Here is an 8,504-nt window from a genome sequence, read left to right on the forward strand (position 1 = left end):
AACCACGAGGTGCAGAGAGGCTGCAAGTCCTAAGCCCCAGAGCGGACGCCTTCCTGCCTCACAGCCTCGCTCGGGCACATGCACGTGGGCCTCGCCAGCGTCAGCGAGCCAGCGCGGGCGCCACACCTGCGCGTCGGGGCTGCAGCCCGCCCTAACCACATGAAGAAGGGAAAGTCCGGCGGCTGACGGCACGGGGAGCGCGCGCCCGGCTCTGCGTCAGCCCGCGGCGAAAGCTGACTTATTTTGGGCCACGCTGGTTACATTAGTCACGCGGCGGGCGCTCGTCAAAGCCACGGCCCACTGAGCACAGTCACAAACAGGCAAACCCCGGCGACACTGGCGCGCCTGGGGCCCCAGAGAAGCGGGCCGCGGCGCCCCCGCGAGGGCGAACGGGAGGAAGGCGACGGCGGGGGCTGACTTCGGCGCCTCGTCGCCCCCTCGCAACCTTCTGTTCTGGGAAACTAGGGCCGCGCGCGCCGCTCAAACGCGAGGTCAGCGCCCGCGGAGGCTTCCAGGCGCTGAGGGCGTGGCGCGGACGTGTTGTGGGCGGAGCGAGGCGCACGGGGCATGCGCGGCGGAGCGGCGGAGCGGCGCGGGGCGTGACGGGGCGGGGCAGGGCGCGGCGTGAAGGGGCGGGGCGTGGGACGCACGCCCGCAGGGGCGGCCGCGGGAGCCCGGCGGGTGGTGTCCGAGGCCTGCGGGAGTGAGGGTGGTGCAGTGGTACAGTTAAGGCAGGGCCGGGCCGCCTGGGCAGGGCGTCCCGAGTGTTGGGGCGGGGACGGCCGCGGTCGGTGGGGAGGGATGAGGATGTGGGAGGGGCGGCCGCGGCGGAAGCAGCGAGGACTGCGGGGGCGGGTGTCTCCGAGGAGCCAGGCCAGGCCTGGCCTCTCAGGAGGCTCCCCAGGGAGAAAAGGCGGGGGCAGGAGGAGGAGCCCCCATTTCATCCCCTTTCCGGGGACTGGGTCGCGACTGCACTGGGGAGAGCCTCAAATGCGAGTTGCTATAGGCAACCAGTTTGAGTGACCTACTCGTCCCGGTTTGCCCGAGATGTTTTGGTTTTAGGACCAAAGCATGCCAGCTTTCCAAGCCATTGCGGTCACCCTGTTCTGCCTCAAGTACCCGTCTTCTCTCGAGGCTCAACCCAGAATAGACCTGGGAGGCTGGAGGGGGACTCCTGATCTCACACTGCCTTTTTTATATCAGGGTGAAGGCACCCTCCAAAACGATTTTCCAGCCAGGCCCAGACATGCCCCTCCTTGTAAGGTAGAAACTTCAATGGGAGCCTTCCTTTTTAATAAAGGTAGGTAGAATTCAGGAGGGTACATCTTTGTATTTCGTCCTGTAGAAGTCATATTTCAGCCCAGTTGTATAGTAGTGAGGATAATCCTATGCTCATATCAGAACTTTGACGATAGATACCTTTGATCTGGAATTTCTGCCACCCTCTCGAACCCCAGAATTCAGAGTTTCAATCAGAACAGTCATTGGCTTAAGTTTTCCTATCAAATGTCTGTCATTAAGCTGGAAAAATCTAGATAATTAGAAAATATGACAGATGATCCAGACAGATACTCAATTTTTTCCCTTTCTAATTCAGAAAGCCTCGTGGTGGAACATCTTTTTGGCCCATTCAAATGGAAGGATGAAAGCTCTGCATAGGAACACAATGTGAATGGAAGAGATCTGTCATTGTGAGTCTGGCTTTTGATTAGTCATTTGATGTCTTCCCTAGTGTGACATGACTTTGAGGTGGTAAACTTCAGTGCCTGAGATATGTATCTTGTCAGCCTGCAGTTAAATTACAGAAATGGCAGGACTTAGGTTAGTTCTGTTTTTGTTTGATATTGAAGATTTTTGAGTCACACTGGAAAGGATGACTATTTTTCATGTGGCTCTTAATGAGTTAATTCATAACATTATTATTACTCAAATGACAGAAGGAGATTGGATATCAGGTCATGCTTTTATGGTCACCACTAGTTTTGATAATGGGAGTATATTCCATATGAGATGGAGGAATGGATTTCATGATTTTCTTTTCAATTTCTTTGATATCCTCCCCAAGAAATTGATTGGAAATGGGGAACCAACTCTAAGGTTGACCATTCTAAGGCATTTGCAATCAGTTATTCCATTCTACAGAGAAATCAGAAATGTATATGGAGGATAGGTAAAGTCCCCAATATGGATGTGCATTTTATATTTGACTACTTGTGTTTTTTTGGTAGATGCAAACGATACAGCACTCTGAACAGACACTAAAAACAGCTCTCATCTCAAAGAACCCAGTGCTTGTGTCACAGTATGAAAAATTAGATGCTGGGGAACAGCGTTTAATGAATGAAGCCTTCCGGCCAACCAGTGGTCTCTTTGGACCCATTACCTTGCATTCACAATCAGATTGGATCATCTCTCATCCTGAGGCTCCCCAAGACTTTGAAGAGTTTTTCAGTGATCCTTACAGAAAAACACCCTCTCCAGAGAAGCACAGTATTTACATACAGTCCATCGGTATATATTGCTAATGTGCTGGTTTTGGTTTGATTTTGCAATGGTACTGTTGTCAGGGATAGTCTGGGCTGTTGGTCTGATTCAGGTGGGCAGTTTTTATGATCATTTTTGATATTCATTGCAATGGGAGAAGTTTTGTAGCCAAACTGACTTAAAAGAGAGCATTTTGTTTCTTTTTAATTCATACTGACATCAATGAATGGAAAAAGTATATTGAAAATTTAGAGTTAGTTTCTAATTTGTAATTTATAGACTGAGGTAAAGACTGAATATTTTAATCACCTTAAATTCTGTCTTTATATTTTCTTCCATATTATAGGATCTTTAGGAAACACCAGAATTATTAGTGAAGAATATATTAAATGGCTTAAGGGCTACTGTGAAGCTTTTTTCTATGGCTTGACAGTAAAACTCCTAGAACCAGTTCCTGTTTCTGCAACAAGGTGTTCCTTTAGAGTCAATGATAACACACAAAACCTACAGATTCACGCAGGTGAATTAAACACCTTTACAATTTGAATTGAGTAAAGGTATTATATGTATATGATACATTACACATACCTACATTTCTTTTTCCTAAATAGGGGACATCTTGAAGTACTTAAAAAAGAAGAAACCTGAAGATGCCTTCTGTGTTGTGGGTATAACAATGATTGATCTTTACCCAAGAGACTCCTGGAATTTTGTCTTTGGACAGGCCTCTCTGACAGATGGTATTCCTTTTTGACATTGTTCTTAGTAACTTCCTCAACTTGAGAGTATTTGAAAATGTTAAAAGAGGGGGAAAATTCCAGCTGATAATAATTTTGATACTTAAAACTGTATAGTGTTTTCAGTGATGTATCATGCCTTAGTGGGAAGTGTGCTGTTGGTAGATTCTGATGATCTGGTTTCCTCCCCAGTTGGTCATTCACTACCTACATGACCTTGAAGGTAATAATACCTATTTCACAGAGTCATTTGAGATAATTTACATAAAAGTGCTTATACATAAAAAATGTGTATGTATGCCTGGCACATAAATAATCATTCAGCACAGTAGCTGGGAAATATCAGTGATTCAGTAGCAAAGTGAATTAAAGAAATTAAAGGTACACTTTGAATTATCAACATGTTAATTGTTTTTCACCTCTTGACTTTTCATAGCAACCTTGCATAGATGGAATAGCCATAGACTGATTTAAATAAGTGTTTGCTTCTTTCTTATCCTATGCCTTATGACACTGTGTTTTGTTTTTGTTTTTAAAAAGTCAACTTCAATCTTTGATTTGAGATATGATAAGCATTGACTCATTTAAAACTCTGCATGGTATTATTGGTACAGGATCTGGAAAGAGGCCATATTTTTATCTATTTTTTTCTTTCTTTTTTCCATCTCTCTACTTCTCTTCTCTCTACCCCTCCAGTTTTACTTTTCTCTAACCTTATCCCCCAGGGTTTAAGACAGGCTTGAAAGGGAAAAGGCCAGTGAACTAAAGGGAGTGGCTCATTAGTGTTATGGGGCTGGGGAGTAAGTACCAGGGACTGTACTGAGAGTTTATGGTCTGCCTGGATGTTACATTAGCCTCAGGGTTTGTGTGACAGTAGGGACTTTTCTGGCAAATGTTCTTCCTACTAGAGGTGAGGACTGTGGGATTATAGAGCCTTTTCCTACGTACTCTTTCATCCTCAATTTTCTATTTACGTAAGGTTCCCTATGGTCACCCTCATTCCTTCATTCTGATGACCCTACCACTTTCTTAGAGACTTGGGTCACTGCTAGCTTTTTATCAGAAATTCCCCCTTTTATTAATTAACCTAATAGGAAAACATTAAACAAATTTAAGACCAATTTGTTTATTTGTCTAGATATTGCTAGCTAATTTATGCATTTCCATACTATTTCTACTTTAATCCTTTTTTGGTAAGGAATATTACATGACAAAAAGAAGAGATGTACATTGTAAAGAAGCGGGATTTATCTGCCATGCAATAAGACAGTATCTTACCATAAGTGATATTGTTTTCTCCAAGTTTGTAAAAATTGACATTTTAAAATTGAGAAACACTTATTACTAAAGAAAATAATCTCCTATTTATGGCATTATTAGAAGAAAGAAATATATTCTTGCCCAAGGTATTACTGTAGTGAAATATGCCCACACTTGGTTGGCCAGAGGGAGATCACTTGTGATACATGAATAGATTTAGTCTTTTAACTTCCGGAATGCTGTCTTTCCCTAAATTTCAAATACCATTCTATACTTTCTGAGGATAGGGTGAGGAATATTCTTTTTGAATCAAGTTGGATTGGGCAAATCTATGAGTATTTTTCCTTACAAAAAAATTTATTATTACTTTAACAACTGAAAGGGAGGCATAAATAAAAGCAATAATTGAAACAAGTCGAGTTATAAAGCAACCCCCTATAGAGTGACTTATGCAGCAAACTATGTTCTCCATGCATGCAGAAATGGTTGCTATAACTCTAAATGTGACACAGGAAGTCAGCTTCAAGGGTGTTTATTCTGGTCACCCGACACTAGCCACATAATAGAGCTATGCTGTTCTTCAAAAAGGGGGGGATGGGGGAGGGGAGGAAGTTATTCTGTCTAAAGGCATGGTCCAGAACATCGTCTCCAGGACATAGGGGCAGTGGGCAGGGCAGTTGCCCTCAGTAGCACGGCATGAGGAAAGGCCAGCGGCCCGTCCCAGTGCACGGGTAACAGCAGTTTTGATTTTGTTGTTAAAGAGTGAACTCGTGGCTGCCTGTTGTTCATGTGATTATTTCTCATGGCTCCTTTTGGAGTACTTGATTGAGTTCTTGATTCTTTGAAAAGAAGACCTCTTTTATGGGGAAAAACTCTGAAACTTCCAGTTTCTCAAGAATTTGACCTCAAATCTATTGAGTTTTATAGGGCATGGCAAACTGAGTAGAAGCAGCAGATGGTTTCGATGGTGAAATCTGGGGCAAAAGTCCTTTGTGTTATGAACTTTAAGTGTATTAGACAGTGTGGACATAGTAATGCAGATGTGTTCGCTGACCAGATGTTCTGGCAGGCCCTTTTTTGTCTTTCCTTTAGGAATCTTACTCTCATTCTGTTGTTGTTGCCCCTCTTTTTGTAGGTGTGGGTATATTCAGCTTTGCCAGGTATGGCAGTGACTTTTATAGCTTGCACTATGAAGGCAAACTGAAGAAGCTCCAGAAAACATCTCCAATTGACTATTCAATTTTTGATAACTATTACATTCCTGAAATAACTAGTGTTTTGCTGCTTCGATCCTGTAAGGTGAGTTGTTAAAAAAGTCCTAAAGGGCCATTTTTTTAAAAAAAAGAGATCTTAATTCCCTAAATTGTATATTATCAGTCCTTAAAGTACTATTGTAAATGAGTTTGTAGCATTTGTATAATTTTGGTGACTAGTACTTGACTGAAATTATTACTAAAAACAAAATTTAAATGAATACCTTCACATTCAAATTTATAATATCGGTGCCAGTTTTTTTATCTGACTAGTTACATGCAGCCTTGGCTGTATCCATGTCTTCACCAGTAGTTTGATTTCTGGATTTTGGTATGAATAAGTCACCTCTTTCAAGCTGCTGTGGTCATCAAGTAAATCTGCCTTCCCGAGGGTTTTGGAGAACCTGGGCTCTCCGGCCTCTCAAGGATAACAGGCCTTCCTTCTTTGGGTGCCAGCTATCCTTGACTATAGTTCTACCGACAGTTCCTGACATCTCCCCTTCCCCTGCTCTTTGGAAATCCCATCTCCCCCTTTTTCCCTTTCTCCATAGCCAGAGACACAGGCTTTTCCTTCAGCCAGAGTAGCTCTGCTTCCATCAGTACTATTTGTTGGGGTTTGAGAACTACACCTCTTAGAACTTCAATTTCAAAGTGTGTTCCATGGGCCCCCTGCATCAGCATTACCTGATGTGTTCACTAACGTGCAGATTAAGCACCCCTCCTCCCAGACTTACTGAATCAGCATCTCTAGAGGAAGAAGGTTACAGAATCTGAATTGTAACAAGTACCCTAGTCTAAAGCAAGGATTCTCAACCAGGGGTATTTTGCCATTTAGGGGACATTTGGCAATGTCTGGAGACATCTTTGATTGTTACAACTGGGGAGGGAATTCTACTGGCATCTACTGCACAGGACTACAATGTACAGGACAGTCCCCCAACAACACAGAATTATCTGTGCAACATGTCAGTGGTGTTGAGCTTGAAAAACCCTGGTCCAAGGGAAATATTTAAGTGTAGTAAGGAAGGCAGTGAAATATTTGGGGAAATGATGGATCATTAAGTCTTTGAAGGTCTAGGCAGAGTGAAGGTTTGGTGATAATGGTTAAGGGAGTTGATTTCTGTAAAACTGTCTCTTGGAAAAGCAAGAAAAAGAAGAGATGTGTAACTTGATAGTGATGATGATGGTGGTGCTATAACGCCCTCAATGTGACTGTCTTGCAGACTTTAACCCATGAGATTGGACACATATTTGGACTGCGACACTGCCAGTGGCTTACATGCCTGATGCAAGGCTCCAACCACTTGGAAGAAGCTGACCGGCGCCCTCTAAACCTTTGCCCTATCTGCTTACGAAAGTTGCAATGCGCTATTGGCTTCAGCATTGTAGAAAGATATAAAGTAAATGGGAAGGGCGTGCTAAAAGGAGGGAAGTGGTTACCTAAATAGCAAACTGACATTTTCTATTAGGTCCTTCTCTAGAACTATAATTTATCAAAGGAAATTAGTGTAAAGATAAGCAGGAAGCTGTGGTTTAAAAAAAAAGAAAAGCATGCAAAGAAATACCGTTCTTAAAAACTTAAACTTGCCCTTGAGTGATTTATACTTAAAGTATGATGAGAAACAGTGGAAGAAGTTTCTCTATTTCTTAGCCATTTAGGGCAAGAGAGCTTGACTTTGCAGAACAGAATAAATGTTGATATGTGTAGCAAAGTTCATTTTATAAAACCCTATAAATATGTGGGTGTGATTTATCTCTCCATATATGAGACAGAAATATGTTCATTAGGAGGAAAGGATGATTTTCTTTAAGAAGTGAGAAGGAAACTACCTAATCTTGGTATGCGCCCACACATGCCCACAAACACATCAATATGCATGCACGTGGCTACTCGTGCGTATGACTGTTCAGTGGCTGCATGTAAATGTCCACACGTTTGTTCACATGCATATATCTACTGTGCCTATGTGTACACTTACATATGTATATACGTACACAGCAAATTAAAAGTGCAATGTAAGGCCTTGTGGAATACTTAATAGGTTGAGAAAAAATAATTATCCTACCACCCTTAAAAAAAGTGTAAGAATTAGTGTACTTCTTTATCATCTTATTTTCTGTGCATACTTTTGACCATAATTTGTAATTAAAGTTTATGTATATTTGGTACATGCTGTTTCACTGGGTACATCATGTGCTGTTTCATATTCATAGCCATCTTTATCAAATGCACCATCTTTATGGGGTAATATAAATCAAAGGTTTAGAGAAACTGATCTAGAAGCCAGTGTTTTTCCCTTGCTTACAATTATTTTGCTGTCGTTTGTTAAAATACGAATCTTTTCTGTTTTTCAAGGCACTAGTGAGATGGATCGATGATGAATCTGCCGACACGCCTGGAGTAACTCCAAAACATAGTCGTAAGGATAAGGAGAATTTACCAAAACCTGTTGAAGCCTTTAAGGAATGGAAAGAGTGGATATTAAAATGCCTTGCTCTTCTCCAAAAATAAGGACCTTCGAATAGGAGTAATTAAAATAAATACTTGCACATTATGCTTTCATTTGGGTGGAGTACTTCCTTGGAATAAACTATTTACAGATTCTGTGCTGTGTCAAAGTAACAGAACAGAACCTTCTTTACAGCATCTGAATTGAAATGAAATGAGACTCATTTGAAGAATAAAAATTCTATAAACTATCTTCTATCTTACTAGCCTGTATTGTGGCAGTGAGCACATTATTTCTGTTCTTTCTGATATAGTTTATGT

The 8,504-nt window shown here is 42.1% G+C and overlaps 1 protein-coding gene across 6 annotated transcripts; it reads left to right on the forward strand.

The window, feature by feature from the left end:
* Window positions 1-276: 276 nt before the first annotated feature.
* On the forward strand, window positions 277-8,289 carry AMZ2 (archaelysin family metallopeptidase 2). Of its 6 annotated transcripts, none has more exons than XM_012747438.3 (9): window positions 277-491; window positions 1,204-1,300; window positions 1,598-1,691; window positions 2,229-2,511; window positions 2,831-3,004; window positions 3,096-3,224; window positions 5,617-5,780; window positions 6,958-7,134; window positions 8,091-8,289. In XM_012747438.3, the coding sequence occupies exons 4-9, from the start codon at window positions 2,229-2,231 to the stop codon at window positions 8,244-8,246; spliced, it is 1,083 nt and encodes a 360-aa protein (XP_012602892.1). In that variant the 5' UTR covers window positions 277-491; window positions 1,204-1,300; window positions 1,598-1,691; the 3' UTR covers window positions 8,247-8,289. The 6 variants fall into 6 exon arrangements, with proteins under 6 accessions (XP_012602892.1, XP_075850811.1, XP_012602889.1 ...); XM_012747435.3 differs by lacking the exon at window positions 277-491 and adding an exon at window positions 600-725; XM_012747436.2 differs by lacking the exon at window positions 277-491 and adding an exon at window positions 600-720.
* Window positions 8,290-8,504: the final 215 nt, after the last annotated feature.

Source organism: Microcebus murinus, chromosome 18 (assembly GCF_040939455.1).
Source record: "Microcebus murinus isolate Inina chromosome 18, M.murinus_Inina_mat1.0, whole genome shotgun sequence".
Classification (NCBI taxonomy): domain Eukaryota; kingdom Metazoa; phylum Chordata; class Mammalia; order Primates; family Cheirogaleidae; genus Microcebus; species Microcebus murinus.

Bases quoted from the DNA above. Each gene is read 5' to 3' on its own strand.
- AMZ2 (XM_012747438.3), top strand. From the start codon at position 2,229: ATGCAAACGATACAGCACTCTGAACAGACACTAAAAACAGCTCTCATC. The intron at 3,005-3,095 runs GTGAATTAAACA...TTTCCTAAATAG, and splicing joins AAACCTACAGATTCACGCAG to GGGACATCTTGAAGTACTTA. The intron at 3,225-5,616 runs GTATTCCTTTTT...CTCTTTTTGTAG, and splicing joins ACAGGCCTCTCTGACAGATG to GTGTGGGTATATTCAGCTTT.